We start from the raw sequence: 25,191 nt of genomic DNA, 5'->3' as shown, positions 1-25,191 counted from the left end.
TAATATATTCAATTTTTATCACAGAATTTTGTCATAAATAATGTATGAAAGTTTTTTATGAACACTTATGAATATATTTTAAATATTAAAAAAAAATATTTATACAAATGTAAAAGTTTTTTTTTTTTTTCCATGATAGACAAGTGGTTTCATATGATTTGTATTTCGTTTCACGCTTAGTGTCTTCCGTTCCATATTTAGGTAAATGGAGTCCACTTCCGTCATCTTAACTTCTATTATTGAATTACTCAACCCATTTTTCTCCCTGTAACACCTGTTTTCACCTGTGACTGTCCAGGTTTTATTTCCATTCGTCATTATACTCCATGCACATACTTAATAATCTTCCCTTAATTGATAGTGGTAACTTTACTTTCTGTAAATAAGGAGGTTAATGTAGTTTGATTGAAGCATTGTTTAGTGTGTATATAAAGGAAATTTAAATTTACAATGCGGAGGTGTAATGAATTGACATAAAGTGAAGCAAATTAAGACATAACGAATATATAAACTATGCTGATTCATCTTAATATAATGTGTATGTACGAGGGACGTTCCAAAAGTAATGCCTCCTATTAATATTCCACCCGAATGGATCACAGGGATTGCAAATTGCATTGTTATTGTGGCTGAACTTTATGCATTCATGACCTGAAAGTTTCATCTCTCTATTGCAGATATTGATGGTGTGAGACTCTAAGAAAGCAATTCCTGTCATGGATGTGCATCAGAAGCAAAGATGTGTTCTTAAGTTCCTGGCAAAAGTGCATTGAGACTAGTGGTGGCTGTGTAGAAAAATAAATTTGGGAGCTCAAAAGGTCACTTGTTTTAATGGTATCACTCACATCTTCATAGCTCTTCAACAATTTTTTGAGTTAAAAAAATAAAATAAAAAGAGGCTTATTTTTTGAATGACCCTCGTATAATATATATATATGTTACATGTATTGTGTTCTTACTTGCGTTAGTGTGGTTAAGTGGAGGATCTGTATTGTTATATTTCAGGGAAATATCCCTTCGTCAAATTATTTATTTTTTTTTCTTGCTTTCTTGACCGTTAACTATACTATAATTTTACCAAAAAATCCAAAGAAAGAAAAAGGTGAAGAATTCCTTGTGGGTCTTCTACAATCAAACATGACTGCAGTGTGTTAAATACTTGTTACCTGTGTGTGTGTGTGTGTGCTCATAAGGCTGCACTGTTTTGATAAGAGTCTACTGCCTTCTCCTCAGATTAAGCCGTCTTCCATCACAACCCTTACCTTGGCTGTGTCAAATGAATGACTCTAGTAGCATTGCTCGCTGCCTGTAACCAATGGAGACCACACGTGCACGGTAAGCTCTCTTTCTACACACACGCGTGCGCATTCCCTCACATTTTCCTATTTAAATTTTGTTTTCCTTTTTTTTTTTCTTTTCAATTTTCTTTGGTGCTTAGTAGCCGTACTAATTCCAAGCTGTTTTTTTTCCCCTTTCTTTTGCTTTAGATTTTGTTTGATGTACTTTAGAAAAAAAAAAAAAGCTTTTCCTCTGCAATGTCTTTCCTTTTTTTTTTTTTTTTTTTTTTTTTTTTTTGAAAAGGCATCATGTGTTGGCACGCCCTCGATTAATCTATGATATGCCCCCCCCCCGCTAAAACTAAAGAAATCAATTCTTGTAAACAAAACCAATATAATCACTATTTTTTTTTTTTTTTTTTTTTTTTTTTTAAATATTGCTACAAATCAGAATTATCCAATTGTAATAACATAATCACTATTTTTTTTAAAAATATTGCTACAAATCAGAATTATCCAATTGTAATAACATAATCACTATTTTTTTTTTAAATATTGCTACAAATCAGAATTATCCAATTGTAATAACATAATCACTATTTTTTTTTTAAAATATTGCTACAAATCAGAATTATCCAATTGTAATAACATAATCACTATTTTTTTTTTAAATATTGCTACAAATCAGAATTATCCAATTGTAATAACATAATCACTATTTTTTTTTTAAATATTGCTACAAATCAGAATTATCCAATTGTAATAACATAATCACTATTTTTTTTTTTAAATATTGCTACAAATCAGAATTATCCAATTGTAATAACATAATCACTATTTTTTTTTTTAAATATTGCTACAAATCAGAATTATCCAATTGTAATAACATAATCACTATTTTTTTTTTAAATATTGCTACAAATCAGAATTATCCAATTGTAATAACATAATCACTATTTTTTTTTTTAAATATTGCTACAAATCAGAATTATCCAATTGTAATAACATAATCACTATTTTTTTTTAAAATATTGCTACAAATCAGAATTATCCAATTGTAATAACATAATCACTATTTTTTTTTAAAATATTGCTACAAATCAGAATTATCCAATTGTAATAACATAATCACTATTTTTTTTTTTTTAAATATTGCTACAAATCAGAATTATCCAATTGTCATAACATAATCACTATTTTTTTTTTTAAATATTGCTACAAATCAGAATTATCCAATTGTAATAACATAATCACTATTTTTTTTTTAAATATTGCTACAAATCAGAATTATCCAATTGTAATAACATAATCACTAAACTAATGTAAAAGATGACGCGGATCAAAAATTTATGAATGTTTACACTCATTTATTTTTTAAAAAACAATTAGAATTTACAACAATAATTTAATTCTTCATATATAATTTTTCATTTCTAGTGGTAACCTTAATAAACAAAAATAACTCTTAACTTATTATATAACTAACCAGATTACCCGGTGTTGTCCTGGGGCTGGGATGTAACCTATTTCTGTTAAAACTTCTATCTTTCTCCTCTGACTAGCTATTCTTTCTAGCTAAACACACACACACTTTTCTTTTATTATATATATATATATATATATATATATATATATATATATATATATATATATATATAAGTGAACGTGTCTGTGTACATTTTCCTATACAATAACTCTGTCAATTTTCAGTCTACAGACTCGAAATTTGCTATACAGGGTACTGAGATTTGGGAAAATCTTTGTAATCGGTTTTCGGCCAGAAATTTGGCTGCTAAGGGGTCAAAGTTCAACGATTTGACATTTGAGAACTCTACCAAACTCCTCCAACAATTTTGGGTCTAAACACTTGAAATTTTAGATATAGGTTCCTTGGACATGGATCTAACTTAATAACGTAATTTGAGCCCTAAACAAATGTTAAGGGGTCATAATAGGGGTCAAAGTTAAAAAAAAAATTTCCGCCTTTTTTTTTTTTTTTTTTTTTTTTTTGCTCAACACTCAGGCAATGTCGGGCTGAAATGCTAGTATATCAATAAATCCTTGAGTAATGAGTCAGAATTTTCTTTCCAAATTAGTATATAGCACTAAAAACCGGTATTTTCGTTAATTTCCTATAGACTCTGAAATGGCTGGGCCGATTTTATTTATTCATGTTTTTATTTCACACAAATGTACTTGATGTGTCTGGAAGTGTTCTTAGATAGGATTTGTATTGGAATGTCTCTGATAATTATAAAAAATTGATAATTGAAAAATCCGGTTAAAGAAGGAAGTTCGATATTGGCCAAAGTTTACACTTTTATACAACCTAATATCACAAGTGCATTTGAGAAGTTTTATCGCTGCACAAGTAATATTTGTCCGCTTCATTTACCTGGATTCAATGGTATCCTTTCATTAACATCTGTCAACGTCTGTCTCTTCTCGTTCTCGCATCTCCATGCAAGAACTTTCAAAACAGAGGTAAAAAGGAGGAGATAACTCCACCTGAAATAGAAGAGTTTTTTTTTTTTTTTAAAGCCCGGAGGCCACTCGAAGATAAAGGTTAATGAGTGTTCAGTAGTCAATGGGACAATATCGTAATAATCGTTAGTGTAAATTATGTAAATTTGATTACTTAAGGAGACAACTCATCAAGAATTTGTTCACATTGGACTTGAAGATGACCATGTTGTAGTCAGTTGGAAAGCAGGAAAACGGAACAGAGTTCCACAGGCATGCAGTTCTAAGAAAGAAGCTTTGTTCATGGAATCTAAGTTTAGGTTTAGGCACAGATAAAGATTTGGAGAAATTATTGATAGTGGTTTCAACTAGAAGAGTGTTTTTGTAAAAGTCAGGCCGGGGGGGGGGCATAGATTGGAGCTCAGACGAGCACTTGCCAAGAAAATAATGATGAAGCAGAGACAGGCTTACAACAATTTCAATACAATAGCAAAAAGTGCGTTATACATAAATTCAAAATTGACATTTATCAACAAGACTTATTTATGTGGGTCGCAAGCGTGTCTACGGTAGGCCACATGCAATCTATGGGCTACATGTTTGACCTGATGTAGATGATTAAAAAAATAATTGGTTATTTTAGTTAGTTTAAAGGGTAATGTCATTATGGTTGTCTTCAAACTGAAAAATTATGAAGTTCAATATTAAACAGTTCCACTGATAATTTTTACATTTCATAAACCTACCTTTAAGGTCTAAAATACTTTTTTTGTCCATTGTAATTTTGAAATGACGGCATCACGTTTAGTTTATTACATGTACCAGTGACCTTATGTTTTTGATATTTTGTCTCTGTTTGTGTACCTACATCACTTAACCAATCGTCACCAAACTTGGTCAAAATATTGGTCATGATTTCAGGACTGATTTAATTTTGTCTTATCTAGGTTAAGGTCACATTTTTTTTTTTTTTTTTTTTTTGTGATAACTTTGGTTCTGTTGATTCTTGAGTTCCATTACTTGGACCATAATGTAACCAATTCTACATTTTATATGGTGTTTGACCTTTAAAAGTTTGATTATGGTTGAAACCTTAACAAAATCTTAACTTTTTCTTTTTCTTATTTGATGTATAGATCTGATGTGCTTTTATAATGGTAACAATGATGCATAGTTTCAACCTGATCAGAAATATATTCATTTTAGTTATCTCTATATATAAAAAAGTGAAAATGTGTATGTATGTTCGCTTTTTGTGTATGTCTTCAAAAGGCTTTTTTCCGGCGGATTCTCGAGGCCGTCGCTCATTTTTAAAACTTTTTATATCACATCTAAATGATAATATCTACAACTTAACAAGGGGGGTCGCCTCTTTATTTAATTTGCCCGACTTTGAAACGTTAAATATTCAACATTTTCAGATCGGCACGTGTTGCTTTCATTTTTCGGTATAAAAAAAGCGAAACTTAATTCGAATTACTGGCCCACGGCCAGTGGTTTCTAGAAAGCGATGTAACGTTTGGTCAGTGTCGTCTTCGTCATATCAGACAGTTGCTTTCATTTCAAGACGAGATACTCCCCCTAATAAACGCGTCAAGGCTTCGTTTTTTTTTTTTTTTTTTTTTTTAACCAACCAACGATTTTTCTTTTCATTTACCCAAAAACACACACCTACAAACACCCGGGCAATGCCGGGTACCCTCCGCTAGTCTATATATATAAAAGGCAAAATAGCCGCATGCGTTTTTGTATGTCCACGAAAGGCTTTTTTCACCGGGCTTCTCGACAAGGTTACATTTATTTACAAGTTTCCTTATACTCCCTAGATTATAATATCTACGATTTGCGAACGGACGTCTCGACATTTATTTTGATTGACTTTTAAAAAATTCCCTCTATTCCGTCCTTTCGTGTGTTTGTTTTTCTGCTTCATATAAATAAAGCAAAACTCATCAAAGCAAATGTGTTCACAATCCTTCTCAGCCACAATGTCCAAAAAAGGCAATTAGCTTTGATCAATGCTTTTATTCATATCAGACAATTGCTATTCATTTGGACACTGCCAGAGCTCCACTTTTTGTGGGGAACTGGTTTTCCCCAACATCGTGGTGAAACAGATAAATACAGCAGAAAGCGGGAAGTTTAACTGGCCCGCAGCCAGACGTTTATTTCTGTGCCTGCGTGAACTCATTCATTTAACTGCAAGTCAACTTTTTGATTGACATTGTTAAATTTGAATGCTTTTCACTTCCTATGGCATCGTGGCGTAGCGGTAAGATCTCATGTTTTCTTTCACTTTCTTTTCCACCTTCGCACTTTTTTTGTTTGTTTAGTTTTTGCTCTAAACACCCTGGCAATGCCGGACACCCCTGCTAGTCTAATATATAAAAGGCAAAATGGGCGCACGTGTTTGTGTATGTACACGAAAGGCATTTTGCGTCTGGGTTCTTGCGTCGGCTAGATTCTGGGTGAAGTTTTCTAATACTTCCTAGATCATAATCTCTCAGATTCGTAAACGAACATCGTCTCTATCTTTTTTTTTTTTTTTTTTTTTTTTTGATTGAGTTTCAAAAAATTCCCTCATTTTGAGTGTTTGTCTTTTTCGTATAAAGTGAAACTAATCGAACGCAAATGCATCCACCTGGCCTTCTGGCCGGGTAGTATCTATTCTGTAATTGGTCCTTGGTCAATGTAGGGAAAACCTTTCATACTGAGACAATTACTATTTATTTGGATACTGCTAGAGCTCCCCCTTTTTTTGGAGGAGCTGCTTTCCCCCCACATTAAAAACGACTTTCGTGGGAGGTTTAAAAGCAACGCTATTTCTGCAAGTCATCTTTTTGATTGACTACGTTAAATTTGAACAGTTTACACTTCCGGTCGCGTCATGGAGTAAAGGTAAGACGTCAGATTTTCTTTCACTTTCTTTTCACCTTCATGTCAAGGGTTCGAGCCTATCTACTACCACTTTTTTTTACACACCTACAAACACTCAGGCAACGCTGAGCACCCAGGCTAGTTAAATATATTTTAAGAATGAGGAGGATATTGTACTTTGCTTAAAACATTGTGAGTTTTATCAAAAGATGTTTCTGGAAGGCAATACAATATGATTTTTTTTTTTTTTTTTCCTCCGCCACTTGTACACTTTTACAAGTATTTGAAAATATTGAATGACAAAATTTTTTTTCTTTCGATAATTTTCTTTATTACCTGTTGGGTGTATGGAGTATTGTTAGCTTGGAATCCGAGTTTTCGAAATTAAAAACATTTTAGTTATTATTAGTAGTTTTTTAGTTTCAATGTTATAACTCTCTAAATACAATATGGAGAAGTATGGCCTAGGTAAGACTTCAATCCGTTTGTACTTTGTTGGTCAGAGATATGCCGTCTCATGACTGACTTGTGTATTTTTAAAAAAGATTTTTATTACATTTTCATAGATCTTTACTCAAAGTTTACAAAATTCATTAATTTTTTTATTTTTTTTATTTTTTTTTTTTTTTTTTAGGTGTGGAGGGGGTGGTGGAATTTAAATATTTTCATTTTGCAGTCCTATCGTGACACGCAGACCAATTCTATTTATATCATCAATAGAAAATTTAGCTCAATTTTAGCTCTTCAGTGTGGCTGTACAAGCAAACACTTCAACCTGGGATTGAAACCTAACTGTCTTGACAAACTCTAGACTTCTTCTGCATTCTAAGAGCTATGCATTATTGTTAATAGCAAAAGGCAATCACCCTTACCAGAATGCTCAACTTATGAACATAGGGGCATAGAGCCCAGAACCCAAGTCTAATATATCCTGTTAATGGTTGTCTTGGTGATTGTGGGGTGCAGTGTGTCTGATTGTGGTCCAGATAATTATACAAATCTATCTCACATTCTGTTGTTTCGTTAGTTTCACTTGTTTTTAATAGTGCAAAGAAAATTGACCAACTTTAAAAAGTTTCTTTTTTTTCTTGAAGAAATCCAAATGTATTTTCTTTGCAGAATCCAAGTATAATTTCCTCATTTTTTCTATTTTTTTTATCTTAACTTTTAAATATTAGTATTTTTTTTTTTTTATACTTTAAGCATTTTCTTCCTCTTCCTTTTGCCCCCTTCCTCCCTCTTTCTCACACACACAAACTGGGCCACTTCAAGTTGTATTTTCTGCCCACTCAGCATCTCGCTTTTTGATGAGCATTTTTCTTCTTAAAGAGGGTGGAGAGACACTGCTGCTGATGTTTGTTTGGATTTCTTGGGCAATCTCTCTCTCTCCTTCCTTAGTCAGCTTCCAATATTGCTGACAAGTCACCATCTTACTAAAAACTGTGCCTGCCCTATGGTCGACTACTAGTCTTTCCTGGTCATCAGGATGCTGATTGACTTGTCATCAGTTATTTGTTTAAACAGGTAGAGAGAAAACAATTTTCTTGTTTTTTTAACCCCTTCCCTACCTCTCTTGTTTATTTCTCTTTCTCTCTCTCTCTTAAAATTTGTTTTGTGATCCCCCCCCCCCCTTTCTCCTGTGTTGGTTTAAACTTTCATAAATCCAGCTCCTGTAAATGTTTCAGTTTGGTTGCATTTCTGGCTATACTAAGCAAAAATCTTAAACTTGCTATTCAAAATCCCTATTTTCTTTTTTTTTTTTTTTAATTCAAACTTTTACATTAAATTATTAATCTATGTCACAGACATGTCACAGTTGCTGTTTATATACATCAAAATCTGGGCGTAACTATTTCCATGGTGTGTTTCTGAAAGGAAATGTAAAAATAAACTAACTTGTGTTATTCTAATTTGGGGTTATCAACATCGGACCTAGTTTAACAGATGATCGAATCCAATAGCATATGACTCTCTCTTTCTCCTTTTTCTATTTTTAGAAAGAAAACCCTGATGTGTGTATATATATATATATATATATATATATATATATATATATATATATATATATATATATATATATATATACGCACACCTGGAGTTAAAAAAAAATGCTAAAACTGATATCCGGCACGTTTTTGTTATTGTTTTTAAAGAGAGGTGGTGTTTGGTCAACACTGCTGGCAAGCCTTGAAATAAGATACTGTTTTGTTCTTAAATATCCAAAGCAGTTTTTCATGGTAAACAGCTGATGATCCTACAATAATTTTAGGACTAGCATAAATATTTAGAAGCAAATTAATGCAGTGACTAATTGACTTAAAAGCAAAAGAGTTTTCCAATGAAGGACTTAGGAGTAAGTCCTTCATTGGAAAACTCTTGGCAGCAAGTCATTATTCAAGTATGTATGACTGATTCTTTTTCCGATTTTTCTGGATATCTTTTCCATTCGCCGAGCGGTCTTTTTTTATTTAAGCTGGCATGTTGTATAAAATCGTGGCCAAAAGTTGTTGTTCAGCCATATTTTTCTCAACACACACACACACACACACACACACACACACACACACACACACTATGAATAAGGAACTTAGTTTACAAAAGGTTAAAAAATAATATTGTGTAAAAGGCTGGAAGTGGAACACATTAACTTTGCATTTTCCAAGAATGAACAAGAATCCTTGTGCATTTCAACTTCAAGCTCTCAATCTCGTATTAATTTTTTTTCTATGATTTTAAAGTTATAAATAAATTAATTTTTTTCTATGATTTTAAAGTTATAAATAAATTTTTTTTCTATGATTTTAAAGTTATAAATAAATTAATTTTTTTCTATGATTTTAAAGTTATAAATAAATTAATTTTTTTCTATGATTTTAAAGTTATAAATAAATTAATTTTTTTCTATGATTTTAAAGTTATAAATAAATTAAATTTTTTTCTATGATTTTAAAGTTATAAATAAATTAAATTTTTTTCTATGATTTTAAAGTTATAAATAAATTAATTTTTTTTCTATGATTTTAAAGTTATAAATAAATTAATTTTTTTTCTATGATCTTAAAGTTATAAATAAATTAATTTTTTTTCTATGATTTTAAAGTTATAAATAAATTAAAGTAAAAAAATATTGTAGTTCCTTTTTATAGATGCCCAGCAAATATCATCGTCGTCACCTCCGTTAAGTCTTGAAACGATGTAGGAGTAGCTGCACATGGAATTGTGTGGCAAGAGTTGCACAATCCCATCCTCTCCTTATTCGATACTGGTCTGATTCCAGTGGAAAGAAGTTCAGCATGACTAGAAACAATGCAGAGATAGGTGGAGAGCACATACAGCACTTGGTATTCCCCAAATAGTCACCCGTTTTAGTACTAACCAGTCTCAAATTCTCTTAACTACTTCAGGTAATCTACTTTAAGAGTATATCTTTACGGGGGTGACGGATGGGTGGGTCATTCTCCAAAATACTTGGAGTTTGTGAACAAACAAAAACTAAATTTTGCTTTTCTTCAATTTAGTTCTCATATTTCTTGAGCAGAGTTTGTGACAAAGGGGAAGAATTGCTGTTTTCCATTTTGGGTGATAATATGTGAAGATTTCAGCTGCCGTTCTACCGTCAATTTATTCGTTTCAGTTACCTTTATTCTCTTGACTCGTTAATCAAAGCAAAAAAAAACAAACTTTATTCTCTTGACTCGTTAGTCAAAGCAAAAAAAAACAAACTTTATTCTCTTGACTCGTTAGTCAAAGCAAAAAAAAAACTTTATTCTCTTGACTCGTTAGTCAAAGCAAAAAAAAAAAAACATTAAAAAATGATAAGATTGAAAAAAAAACAAACCTAAATGTATCTGTTGCCCAATTCTTCATAAAAGTTTCTTGTTGATTTTGTATGAAAAGAAAACTTTGTGTTTGAAATATAAAATTGAAAAATTGAATTTCAATTGAAAGCAATGACATTTACTTAATTGCCATGTCGAAATTAGTAACATATCCCACAATTACAAAAAATGATAAAGTATAAAATTAATTATTAATGTTAATTGCTTTAAAAAACAATAATAAACAATAGAGTTCTTATGACAGCAGGCAAGGTAACTCAATAATGGCAGATCATTGGATTGTGAAAGTAAATATTTTATGTAACAAGTGAAGCATATGCATGGTCCGCCGTGAATGCACAGTGAACGAGGCATAAAGAAATGATTAAGTTCAGCACTGCCCCCCATTTAGCTCCAAAAGTCCCCAAGGGACTTCAAATCCTGGTGGAAATGAACAAACAGTGCAGTTTTAGGCTTTAACATATGTAAATTTGAGTTTTTCACCATGCAAAAAAAAGAAATGACTAAGTCCATCATTTTCCCTCCCCCTCATTTAGCCCCAAAAGTCCCCAAGGCTTTAACATATTTACATTTGAGTTCAGCACCATGCAAAACTGCTAAATTGATACACACAGAAAATTTTGGACAAATATGGTAAAATAGTCCCAAAAAGGGAGTGTTTTTATTAGCTCTAAAAGAGCCCCTGGGGCACACCCAAGAGTTAACGCGAAGTATAGACAAACAAAAATCAGTTACAACTTTTCAGAAAGTTTTATAAAAATCCAAGGCATCAATTTTTTTTAATAAGCACAAAAGTTTCAATTTTAGCCATTTTAACCCAAAAGGCACCCCTAGGCGAGCAACCGGAGTTTTCTCGGAAAATCCGTTACTTTTTTACTCGTATCATTTTTTTTTTTTTTTACATGGCGGTCACCCCTTATCAAGGCCCAGAAGCCACTCGGGGATAAGGGTTATTGCGCGAACAGTAATCAATGGGATAGTATCGTAGTAATTGCTAATATTAGAGATTTGATAAAGTGTCTAACTTAAGGGGGCGATTCATCAGGAATTTGTTTATGTTGGACTTGAAGACATCCAAGTTGTAGTCTGGTGGAAAACATGCAAACGGAACAGAGTTCCACAGGGGTGCACTTCTAAGAAAGAAGCTTTGTTCATGGAATCTACGTTTTGATTTAGGCACAGATAAAGAGTGGAGAAAATTACTGACTGTGGTTTCAGCTAGACGAGTGTTTTTTGTGAGAGATTGGCGAGGGGGGGGCAGAGATTGGAGCTCGGACGAGCACTTGCTATGGAAATAACGATAAAACAAAGACAGGCTCGCAACGTCTCTTCTGTGGAAGAGAGGTTGTAGGGAAGAGAAAAGAGCATCTCCCACTAAGCCACGAAGCCTATTTTGTACTCTGTCAAGGCAGGATAGGCTGTTTTTAGCAGCTCCTGCCCAGATGTGGCAGCAGTACTCCATCTTTGGACGTACTTGGCTTTTATACAGCTAGAGAATTGCGTCAGTAGTGAGATATCTTCTGGAACGGTAGAAGGATCCCACCATTTTCCCAGCGACCTTGACAACATACTTGATGTACGTGTTCCATTTCAGATCAGAAGTAAAGGTCAAGCCCAGAAGCTTGTCAAAACATGAGGCCTCCCCAAGAAGGAAGCCATTCATTTCCATTGATGTAAAGATAAAAGCTTGGTTTTAGATGCATTAAAAGTAACAAACCACCTCTTTCCCCATTGAACCACTTGCTCAAGATCAGAGGAGAGTCAGAGAGAACTTGGTCTTTACGGTCTTCAAAGTGCTACCATAGATGGTAGTGTCGTCAGCATAAATGTCTACGAATGATCTAAGGATGTGGTTTGGAAGATCATTGATGTAGATCAGGAAGAGAGTTGGGCCCATGATAGACCCCTGAGGGACTCCAGCATTAATACTGTAGGCCTCTGATTTCTGCCCATCAACCACTACTCTTATGAGCCTATCAGAGAGAAATGATTTAATAATTGAGAAAACATTTCCAGTTATACCGTAGCTGGAAATCTTGTGAATTAGGCCTTTATGCCATAGCTTATCGAAGGCCTTTGATATGTCAAGAGCAATTGCCCTAGAAAGGAAACCTTTGTCAAGAGATTCACTAATCATATGAGATATAACTGTTAGCACATCTGCTGTAGATCTACTGTACTGAGAGGGAGATGACTTATCACCTGAATTCTTAAATACAGGGCATACTGATGAGGTTTTCCAGGGTGTTGGAAAGCACTTCACCTTAAGGCAACGCTTAAACAGTTTTGTAAGTATGGGGGCAAGTTCTGGTCGAAGCTTTTTCAACACTTAAAAAAAATTCCAAGGTGAAGTTATTGAGAAAAGTGTGAACAGGCAAATGGACAAGGGTGAATTTACAGGTCCACCCTCCTTTTGTCGGGGCACCAATAACGTAATATATTGCTAATTTTAACTTTTCTTTTTTGACAATTAAGTAGATAACATTGCATTAATCTGAAATTCAATTTTTCCAATTTTTGTTAATTCCAAACAAGCACTAAAAACCTTTATCTGAAATATCAAAATTCATATTAATGCTTATAATTTTCTTTTTCATTTTTATAAATGTACAGAAATTCATAATTTTTAACCAATAGGCCTATTTTCTTATATATGTTAATGAGACGATTCCAATATTTTCCCCCCCGATTCAGATACAATTGCCGATTCAGCACTAAATTCACGATTCCGATTCTTCATAAATCTCTTAGTTGCTATTTTTCCTCACTTATCATAAAACTAAATCAAATTATATGGTATCACTGGACGAATACTTAACATAATTAAATCCTTCTTAAATAAGAGAAGAATCCAGGTTGTCTTCGACAATCGTACTTCTAAACAATATGATATAGAGGTCTATCCTTAGACCTTTATTATTCCTAATATTCATAAATGACCTCCCTGATAAAATAGTCTCTGAGATGGGTATATTTGCTGATGACACCATGCTCCAAAATAGGCACGAGGGGAAAACAAATGGACACATGTCTAAGAAAATGGCAGAAACACTAGAGGAAGACCTCCAATCTGCAGTTGAATGGGAACAAAAATGGATGGTAAAATTCAATGCTGCTAAAATTAAGCTGGTTTCCTTCAATAATTACAAGAAACCTTCTCTACCACGAATAGCAATGGCTAAAAATACATTACCTGAAAGTACTTCTTTCAAACCTCTCAGCTTAACGTTCATAGGGAACATGAGTTGGAACAGATACATTGAAGGTATTGCCAGGGCTGCTGCAAGGAAAGTGGGCTCTCTTTACTGTGCTAGAAAGTTACTTACGTCTATCCTGTATCTCTACAGTCACCATTCGCCCATGTATGGAGCATTGTTGTCACATTTGGGCTGGTGCATCTGCTACCTGTCTCTCTCTCTCCAGGACAGGGTTCAAAAGAGTCGCCAACCTGGTAGGTCGTGAACTATCATTTAAGATTTAGCCTCTGTCCCATCGACGAAATGTTGCATCCCTCTGCCTGTTCTACAAATATTTTAATGGTGGATGCTCTGACGAACTACAAGCCTTTGTACTCCCTCCAGGTAAATATGCCCGACAAACCCAACAATCAGCAAAACCCACTCCTACACGATAGAGATCCCTAGATGTAAGAAAGCCTTCTACTCCAATAGTTTTTTTTCCCCAGAACTGCTAGACTTTGCAACACCTTTCGGGGTTCCTACTCTCCCAACTGTACTAACATGCAGAAGTTCAAGTGTAATGTAAACAGACCTCTTGCTGCTCAACTCCCTACATAGTATACCTGCAACTTATGTCTCTAATAGTAGCTCCTTTATCAAAGTGGCACTGTGCCTTGTTTGGGGTAAAAAATGGAATTAAAAAAAAAAAATGTGCACATATTTTCTCAAACGTAAAAATGCACTTGTGAGGAGGGGTGATATAGATTTTAGCATTACTGATAGTTTAAACAATTAAATAATTTAAATAATTACTGATAGTTTAAACAATTAAATAATTTAAATAATTACTGATAGTTTAAACAATTAAATAATTTAAATAATTACTGATAGTTTAAACAATTAAATAATTTAAATACTTACTGATAGTTTAAACAATTAAATAATTTAAATAATTACTGATAGTTTAAACAATTAAATAATTTAAATAATTACTGATAGTTTAAACAATTAAATAATTTAAATAATTACTGATAGTTTAAACAATTAAATAATTTAAATAATTACTGATAGTTTAAACAATTAAATAATTTAAATAATTACTGATAGTTTAAACAATTAAATAATTTAAATAATTACTGATAGTTTTAACAATTAAATAATTTAAATAATTACTGATAGTTTAAACAATTAAATAATTTAAATAATTACTGATAGTTTAAACAATTAAATAATTTAAATAATTACTGATAGTTTAAACAATTAAATAATTTAAATAATTACTGATAGTTTTAACAATTAAATAATTTAAATAATTACTGATAGTTTTAACAATTAAATAATTTAAATAATTACTGATAGTTTTAACAATTAAATAATTTAAATAATTACTGATAGTTTTAACAATTAAATAATGTAAATAATTACTGATAGTTTAAACCCAATAATTTATTTTATTATTACTACCAGTGTGAAAGGGTTTGGTTTAAAAAGAATTAAAAAAAAAAAGATAAAAGAATCGTTTTTGGCATCAGAAAATTTGCACAAATTTTTCCGATTTTTATTTTATTTTATTTTTTAATTTTTTTTTTAGTAACTTGTTGTTTCAAGCAACAACTCCTTAATTTGGTGTCGGAATTTAAGGGTAGTGTCTGAAATGAGTTGTAGATTAACTATAAGTACAGCATGCAATTGCATATTTGTAACTCGACAAGCTGAACCAATTACTATGGCGGACATTAAAATTACCAAACACATGGGTGCTTGTAAGGAGAATGCTGCATCTATATTATTAGAGACATGGTCGATTAGGGTACAGTCCTGATTCAAGGGAGACCGGTAGAGAAAATATAAGTAAACAACGCGGTGTTGAAAGGCAACTGAACCCCTGATCATCTGATTGTAGATTTTGCTCTCTAGGCAGGGGGGGGGGGGCGTTACAAATACTCCAAGTCTGTAAAATAGATTCAATAAAAAGAAAATGTCTTATATTTCATGTATCAAGCACAACCTAAGTTTATGGGCAGTACATTGTCATTTAAATTATGCTTATATTTTAATAAAATAAAAATACGCATCAAGTGCGCTTGAAAGCCAAATCACAACGTAATATTAGAAAAATAAACAAATATTTTACTTGTTTGAAATTTATCACAAATATATTTCGGAGGTATACTCCATCTTCAGGGTGTTGTTTTTTTTTTTTTTCTTTTCTTCTTCCTTGCCATGTTGTAAATTTGGAGAAAGGAGTCTGTTTGTAAAGAGCCGTGCATTGTTTCTAGCAATTGTATTTTGAAATGTTTGAACTGTGCGTAGGCAACGCGAGAATAACGTCAAGGATGAGAGTTCATATAGCAACGTTGTTTTAATTTGAAAACAGATTTCCTCCAACTTTACAACATGGCAAGGAAGAAGAAAAGGGGAAAAAAAGAAACAAGACAACATACTGAAGATGGAGTATATCTCTGGAATATATTTTCGATAAATTTCAAACAAGTAAAATGTTTGTTTATTTTCCTAATATTACGTTGTGATTTGGCTTTCAAGCGCACTTGATGCGTATTTTATTTTATTCAAATTAAAATAATGTTTCTATATGAACTCACATCCTTGAGGCTTATATTTTACTTTCACTAATTTGGATGACTTAAATAGGATTTGACCTAGATTACTTTAAGTTGGGGTCAGTGCTGGCGTCGTAAAGCCACAGACAGCAAAGAAAATATTTCACTGTTTCCATTTATAACATGAAAATATATAATTATAAAAAGTAAAAAATAATAAAATGTCAGGTTCAGAGGTGGGGGCAGTAGTTTCTTGGGTCACCGCTGTTGTGTGTGTGTGTGTGCGCGCACTTGTTATAAAATAATGCATTCTGTATATACATACAATTTCAGTATTTACTTCAACAGTGCTCAATACATGAATAGAGTTTAGTTGTGGAATTAAAATATGACATGTAAGCTATGCAGAAATGTTTGTTTTGCATCCAGGAATTAATCAAATTGATGAACTTTTTGAGTAAAACAAATGTTTCTGTGTAGCTTGCATGCCATAAGTATTATAAATTTTCCTAATGTGTGTGTGTGATGTGGTTTATTTTATCCTACAGGCAACTTACCCAGGCAATTAAGCTACCGAAATGAAGCTTATGACCCAGCGGATGTTTTAGTGATATTTATATCCATGTTTGGTATATGGAACTGCAAAAAAAGAATGACTTACTAAACAATGTTTTATTTACTGGATATTTTTCTGGTACAAGGCTGGGCAAACTTGGGTCCTTGTACCAGAAAAATACACCGTTTTGTGGACTGATAATATTTTATTCCATTTGCATCACCTTCATTTTTGGTTAAAATGTAATTCTCATTATAATGGACATCCTCCCGTTCGACCAACCCCACCCCACCCCACCCCACCCCAACATGTGCAACAGTTTAACACTTTTTCTTTTCACTCTTACATGTTGTGTTGTGGGTGTTTTTAGTATTTTTGTTCAGACCCAGAATCTTGGTTGCAGCTGGAAATGATCTGCGTTGTTTGAATCTTTTTCACTGCTTTACTCTCTTGTCATCAGCTTTTTTTTTTTTTTTTTTGCTTAACTAAATTCCTGTATTTCTTTATTTGGTACTTTCAATTGATCTCTGAATTTACGCAAATTGTGTTTTTTTTCTTATTTTTTCTTTTTTGTTTTTTTTTTTTGATTTGTTTTTCTTTTGTGTTTTTTTTCTTTTTTGTTTTTTCTTGTTTTTTTCTTTTGTTTTTTTCTTGTTTGTTTTCGTTTTTTCTTTTTTTCGATTTTTTCTCTTTTTTTCTTTCTTTTTTTCAATTTTTTTCTCTTTTTTTCTCTTTTTCTTGTTTTTTTCGTCTTTTTTTGTTTTTTTTTCGTCTGTTTTTGTTTTTTCTTTTGTTTTTTTCTTTGTTTTTCTTTGTTTTTTTCTTTTGTTTTTTCTTTGTTTTTTCTTTTGTTTTTTCTTTTGTTTTTTCTTTTGTTTTTTCTTTTGTTTTTTTTGTTTTTTCTTTTGTTTTTTTCTTTTGTTTTTTTCTTTTGTTTTTTTCTTTTGTTTTTTCTTTTGTTTTTTTCTTTGTTTTTTTCTTTTGTTTTTTCTTTTGTTTTTTCTTTTGTTTTTTCTTTTGTTTTTTCTTTTGTTTTTTCTTTGCTTTTTTCTTTTGTTTTTTTCTTTTGTTTTCTTCTATTTTTTACTTTTGTTTTCTATTTTTTACTTTTGTTTTTTCTGTTTTTTACTTTTGTTTTTTTTCTGTTTACTTTTTTTTTCTTTTGTTTTTTGTTTTTTTTTTGTTTTTTCTTTTTTTTTTCTTTTTTTTTTCGTTTTTTTCTTTTGTTTTTTTTTTTCGTTTTTTACTTTTTTTTCTTTTGTTTTTTTTTTTTCTTTTGTTTTTTTTTGTTTTGTTTTTTTTCTTTTGTTTTTTTTCGTTTTTTACTTTTGTTTCCTTTGTTTTTGCTCTATTATTTTAAAAACAAAACCGTTTTCAATGTTTACATATTTTATTAATGGCAAGTTTTTCACAATATAGTATGTAATAATTCTTTTATTTGTTGATTATATTTTTTTATATATTTATTTTATCCGTTTTCATTCTTATTAATTTTTTAAAACTTATTTAAATTTATTTACATATTCTTTTCTTCAAGAAAGTTCTTTCCGTGCCTCATGTGTGAATGAAGATATGAAAGTTGCTATTGTTAAAATATCTGAAAAAAAAAAAAAAGAAGATTCCTGAGTTAAAATTCTTTGTTCTAAAAGCTTTCCTTATATCTATTACATCCGGGTCTTCTACAATTCTATAATGGATCATTTACTTAAAAACCTGTCATACGCAACAAATTTCAGCATTGACTCAAACTGAAAAAGGAATCATACTCGCTCAAAACATCATTTGAAAATCTTGGAAGCTATTCATGTTCTTTAGAAAAAAACTCTTATAAAAATATGCTAATGTATATAGATTTATTCATTTATTCAACAAAAGTGGTACATTAAGTAGGGGTGTAGGATAAGTAATCCCGATGACACCAAAGTCATTTTTATTTTTTATCCTACACCTAATAAATATATCCTCCTTATTAAATGAATCTATATTAGTATATATTTTTTATAGTTATTTTAGTAATTTTAGTAATTTAAATTTTATGATGTGAAATGGTTTCTTGAAATGTTTATATGTAAGACAAAGAATATTTTTCAATTAGTATATCTCCTTAACCTATAGTTTTTCGATGTCTACCCATCTCCTCAGAGGAGAAAATATTAGCAAATATTATCATGGTCTATTATCTAATTTGCTAAAACAAACATAGAAAATCATAATTAAAAGTTTTTTAAGTTTTTAAATCATAGAGTAAGGGAAATTATATACGTGTTCAAAATGAAAAGGATATTGAATTTCATAGCCAAATTGTATGGTGTGTATATATATATATATATATATATATATATATATAATGTGATCACTACACTGGTTTCATTTTAAATATATGTACCCAACTTCCCGTTTAATAAAAATCCTCAATATAGATCTTGATGAATGGTGAAACCAGTCTGCTGACTTTTTTTAACTTTTTATTTTTAATCATGAATATTAAAAGAAAAAAATTAGTCTTGCCTTTTTAATTGCCATAATGAAATTTTGTAAACTCCAAAAACCCATGAATGAAAAATACTAAATTTTATAAAATAAAATATAAAAAAAATCCTGAATTAAAATTGAAAAGGAATTTCACTTTATCCATTTCCGCACACTCTAAACAAGGTTGGTTTGTGATACCTATCAACAGTAAATAATAATTACGTATTCGCTTCGATAACACAAGATCGTTTTCTGATAGGCTTACCGATATCTAATGGTCTCCGTTCTGACTCAAGAGACAATAGATACTTCCTGTAAGAGTGCAAGGGTTGCACAATCTTCAACCTCACTTCTGCCTGATTCCAGTGGCAAGGATAACTCCAGGATGACTAGAAAAATGCTGAGATAAGGGGAGAGCGCATACAGCACCTGGTATTCTCAAATGGTCACCCAATCTAGTACTGACCAGGCTCAATGATGCTTAACCAGTGATCTAATGGGAATTGGTGCATCAGGATGATGCCACACACACACACACACACACACATATTCTCCAAATCAACTTGCATAAAAAAAGAACATGCAATATTTTCTAGTGCTTTATAAATAAAAATGAATCTGTCTGTTCCATTTTTACTCGGAAACTACTGAACCGATCTGATTGAAATTTTGTATGAACCTTTATGATAAGTGTTGTGGAGAGGCCCACTAATTAGCATACGTGGGTGAACAAGATATAGATAAAGGTATCAAGTCAGCAAGACCGGAGAGCTGTGTTCGAACGTCGGATAGGCAAGACGCATGTGCCGGTTGCTCCATGAAAGACTTTAACACGCCTTCTGTCGGACAATCTTCCAACTGCAGTACAACTGCACCTTTGTAAATATGTATTATCTTTTCACCTTAATATATTTGTTTTACCTTTACTTTCTGCGTTCGTGTTGTTATTGACACAGACACAACAATAAGGTGCAGCAAACTAAATATTATGGTATCCGTTTGATACGCAGGGATTTATAGGAATTAGTATTTAATGTAAAAATGAGCACAAATTTAACTCTATTGAACCAATTTGGCATGACACTCATTCTAAGCCAATGGACTATAACTTTTGCCCGTTTTTAATACTAAAAAGTCTAGTCTACATTATATTTCTCTTAGTCTGTTTATCCATTCCACTTTTACTCAGACACTACTGAGCCGATCTGGCAGAAATTTTGTATGGACGTTTGTTGTGATATGTAGCAAATGGTATCTATTAGCTGCACAGCTAGGGATTAATATTTCATGCAAAAGTGAGCACAAATTTAACCATTATTCAAACCATCAATTTAACATAAATCACTCTAAGTTAATGAGCTATAACTTTTTTTGATTTAACAGTTTGTGTGTTTTTACACCCACACACACACACACACACACCCACCCACACACACACACTTTATTGACTTTTAAAAATCAATAACCTTTTTAGAATTCATTGGAAATAATGTATTCTAAGAATGAAAAACAAAATCAGTCATTACTGACTAGTGAGTATGGAATGAATAAGTAAAAAATGAATTTTTTTCCGACTAATTAATAAACCAAGTTTGTATCGTTTTTAATCAAATCGTTTACATGAACGACTTTGCAGTTTTCTTATTTGCTCTCTTCAATTATAACTGCTGTGTATTTCTAACCTGTGATTCAATAAAAACAAACTTTTTTTTTTTTTCATTACAATTTGATGCCAGGTTTTTAATTTTTTTACTTGGGAGTCACCACTTATCAAGGCCTAAAGACCACTCGAGCATAAGGGTTAATGAATGTAAGGTGCTAGCATAGTAATCATTAATCATGTAAATTAGGTAGAATTTGATTATTTATGGGGACAGATCATTGAATTTAAAGGCTAATATGTTGTATTCAATCGGGAAGCAGGCCAGCAGAACAGTGTTCCACAGTCGGGCAGTTCTGGGAAAGAAGCTTTGTTCATGGGATCTGTGCTTAGATTTAGGCACAGATAGAGTAGCAGAAATCATATATAGTGGTTGTAGATAGTCGAGGGTTTTTTTGTGAAAGTTTGGCAAAGGTGGTACCATAGATTGACCAATATTACAAGTGACAGTTTGGTTGACTTTTACTGATAATTTTACGCATTGTCTTGTTCCACTCTGCCCTACAGAATTGCAATTTTTTTATTGTTTTTATTGACACCTTCTTACAACTACAGATCTTTTTTATGGAAAAGAAAACTAAGCTTTAGAACTTCATACTAAACCTTTTAGCCCCAAAAGCAAAAGTTAACTGAAAATGCTTACTTTATGCCGAATTGATCATTAAATATGGTTAAATTTGTGCTCATTTTTTTGCATTAAATACTAAACCCTAGTAATCCTTAATTGTGTATTGAACAAATACCACGTTTTGTTTGCTGCACCTTATAACAAAAGTCTACACAAAATTTTAGTCAGAACAGCCCAGTAGTTTCCGAGAAAACTTATAGAGTAAATGTGGTATTGTAATGACTAATCTAATATATAAAAGGCTATATATCCATCTGTCTGTCTTCATATTTTCAAACTCTCTCAGAAACTAAAAGTCGCAGAGCAGTGCGAGGAGCCTCAAATGATTGGATTTTTTATGGACCATTTTTTATGAGTCTTTAGCAAGTTAAAATAGATTTTAAAGGATCAAAAAGGGTCAAAATTGAAAAAATAAAATCGTTATACATTTTGTACATTCATGTTTATTTTTAATTTTTAATCAGTTCATATGCGTATCAAGTTGGTACAGTGGTAACATCACCAGCTTTCAATGCTATGGTTTCTATTTCGATTCTAGCTGATGGCACCCAAATACTTTATTTTTTTTTTTTTTTTAACTTTTGAAACCACAACTCTATAATAATGTATACAAAATCTGGATAAATTAAACTATTATATTTAAGCATATTTTTACAACTGGGAAAAGCCCCCTCCCCTCCCCGATCCCACTAGTTCCTACTAATCCTTAACAGTGCATCAGATACCATAATACTTCATTCTCTATACCAGGGGTCGGCAACCTTTTGTTTAGCGTGTGCCGACTTAGGGTTTCAAATTATTCAGCGTGCCAACATTTATTATTTATAACGATCAAGGTCAATATACCTGTTCTCTATATTTATTTCATAAAATATATAATAATGTCAAAGTTTATAAATAATGTGAAAAAACTGTTTCTGAAAAGTTTTTATTATTAATGGGACCCTTGTCCTTGCATGGTCTTTGCCAATTCCTCAATGTCGGGAACATACTTTGTAACTTTGAGCTTAACACAGTTTTCTGAATGTTCAGGTGTTAGACGACTTCGACGTGGAGACAACACTGCTTTCATGTGAGAGAAAATTTGCTCACAAGAATAAGTTGAACCAAAAGCTGAGAGAAGAGCAAAAGCAATTTTCTTCAAACATATGAATGAGCTTGGGAGGGAGATCCAACAGTTCAGAATAGCACCAGATTTTTCAAAATTTTCATCTTCCAGAGACTTTCTTAGTTCAGCAAATTTTAATGTCCATATTTCTGAAGACCTAAATTCAATCTGTTGCATTTCAAAATCATCAATGTCCATCCAGCTAAAAAGTTCCAGTTAGGCATTTGTCAAATCAAGCATGTCGGGCTTAATCAGATATGAAAATAAGAATCCATGAATGTAGAAGTCCTGGCTTCGTTTTTCGAATTCTGCTTTGAGTGCTTTCACGTACTCCTGAAGCTCATCTGTGTTCACTTCGAATTGATTTGCATGATTTTTCACATTTGGAAAGTACTTAAATGCTTTGATGTTGATGTCACGGGTAAAAATGTCAAGTTTCATTGTAAACGCTTTCCAATAGCTGAAAAGATCAAGGACTGTTTGTCCCTGTCCTTGTAATTTCAAATTAAGCTCATTCAAATGTGTGTTTATGTCGGTCATAAACATCAACTTCAACAACCAGCTTTCATCATTCAGCTGAGGGAATCGTTTCTGTTTTTCATCAAGAAACATCTTAATAGCCTCAAGACAACAAACAAATCTAGCTAAAACTTTGCCTCGACTAAGCCAGCGAACATTGTTGTATAACAGAAGATCTCCATATTCACACTCAACTTCTTGTAGAAGCGATTTGAATTGCCTGTGAACCAATGAAGAGCGAGAAATAAGAAAGTTGATTATCTCAACAACAGTTTTCATCACAGAGACCAAATCCAAAGACGAGGTCTTTGCACATAAGCCCTCCTGATGTATAATACAATGAAAACTTAACAGTTTGCGTCCAACATGATTTTCCAGAAGTTTTACAAATCCTTTCTTCTTGCCAACCATTGCAGCAGCACCATCGGTTGTTACGCAGAATAATTTGTTCAAGTTAATGTCTTGTTTAGAAAAATAACCAGTAAATGCACACAAAATATCTTCTGCTTTGGTTGTATCATGAAGGGGTAATAAACAACACAACTCCTCATAAATGTGATTATTCTCGAGATATCTTGCAACCACTGCTAGGCGAGACGCATCGTTTACATCGGTGCTTTCATCAAGAGCGACACTAAATACAAGGGATTGCTTTAATCCAGTTGTTTGCTTAGTTGTCACATTTTCAGCCAAGTCAGATATGCGCCTCTCAACTGATCTTGCAGAGACTGGTATTTCTCTAATTCGAGAGAGTATAATGTCCTTATTTTTTAAATCACAAAACAAAACTTCAGCACCACTCAAAAAAGCTTCTTTGATGTATTCACCATCTGTATGGACCTTTGTTATAAGGTATAGAGTCTATACCTTATAACAAAGGTCCATACAAAATTTCAGTCAGATCAGCTAAGTACTGTCAGAAAAAGTGGAACAGACATAGACTAAGAGAAATAATATATAATTTTTTTTTTTTTTTAAGTCTTTTATCACTTGTGCATTTTATAAGAGAAAAACTGTGACATCTTTTTCTTTGTTGGTTGTCAAAACTGCTGTAGACATCATCGATCGTCATTTTTCAGTCCTTCTCTTGCTGGATATTTTAGCTGTTCATGATTTTCTTTTTATATTTAACAAATTTAAACTCTTTCATCCTGATCTAGTATCATTTCTTTCGCAACTAATTTTCCTATTAAGGCTTGAATCTAGTTTATCTTACTATTTTAATGAAAGCTGAATTCCTACTTTTCTCAACAACTAGTAAGTGATTCAGTAGCCCTGGCAGAACCATAATCTTTACCCTGCGATGCACACAATACATATCAATAACTACTTCATTATTGTCATTTGCACAAGATATTAATTTTGAAAAAAAAAAAAAAAAGAAAATGCACAAAGAAAAATTAACATATTATGCAATTAAATTATAAAAAAAAATGATTGGAATTATTTAAGATTTTGCAAATGATGTGTGTGTGTGTGTGTGTGTGTGTGTATACAGAGAGAGGAGGGGAATAAAGGAACAAACCAAGTTATGTGTTCCTCGGATGAATTTCTGTATAAAACATATCTAAGAACACTGCCAGACATATAAATTACCTTTGTGTGAAATTTGCAAAAGATAGGCTAGGCTCAGCTGTTTTGGAACCTTTGAGGAAGAAACTCTCTCTTTGTCTGTCTGTCTGTCTCTGTCTGTCTGTGTGTCTCTGTCTCTCTCTCTCTCTCTGTCTCTCTCTCTCACTCACTCACACACACACACACACACACACACACACACACACACACACACACATATATAGTGACTTTCATATAATAATAAATATAGAAATAAAAAAGAAACAAATCAAGTTATGTGTTCATCAACGTTTCGTCTTTATTGCAAGACTTCCCCTGGACGAATGGAATTAAGAAAATAAAACACCAGTACAAATATTTCAAAATATATTTTTGATGTTAGTTATGACCCTGTTCCTTTTCAGAAATGGAAAAAAATCGTAGGAAATTCAAAAACAAAAAGGGAGTGGGCATAACGTTGTGAAATAGAGTAGAATTTCT

General features: G+C 32.0%; 1 protein-coding gene across 16 annotated transcripts in view; it reads left to right on the top strand.

Annotated features, from left to right (window-relative positions):
* The window catches only part of LOC145240046 (TBC1 domain family member 22B-like), a 128,306-nt gene that overhangs the window by 47,873 nt on the left and 55,242 nt on the right, over positions 1-25,191 (top strand). For 7 of the 16 annotated variants that reach the window (XM_080103653.1, XM_080103649.1, XM_080103650.1 and 4 more), the window contains exon 2: positions 1,234-1,335. The exons of 7 other annotated variants lie outside the window; for them this stretch is intronic. In XM_080103653.1, coding sequence (XP_079959779.1) covers positions 1,316-1,335 — 20 coding nt within the window. In that variant the 5' untranslated portion in view covers positions 1,234-1,315. Of the gene's footprint in view, positions 1-1,233; positions 1,336-7,967; positions 8,142-25,191 lie in introns of those variants that run through there. 2 more of the 16 variants (XM_080103647.1, XM_080103645.1) reach the window with 2 other exon arrangements.

Source organism: Euprymna scolopes, chromosome 19 (genome assembly GCF_053919585.1).
Source record: "Euprymna scolopes isolate OS-2025 chromosome 19, ASM5391958v1, whole genome shotgun sequence".
Classification (NCBI taxonomy): Eukaryota; Metazoa; Mollusca; class Cephalopoda; order Sepiida; family Sepiolidae; genus Euprymna; species Euprymna scolopes.
Note: the sequence above shows the minus strand (reverse complement) of the source record. Positions and strands in the feature narration are given on the sequence as shown.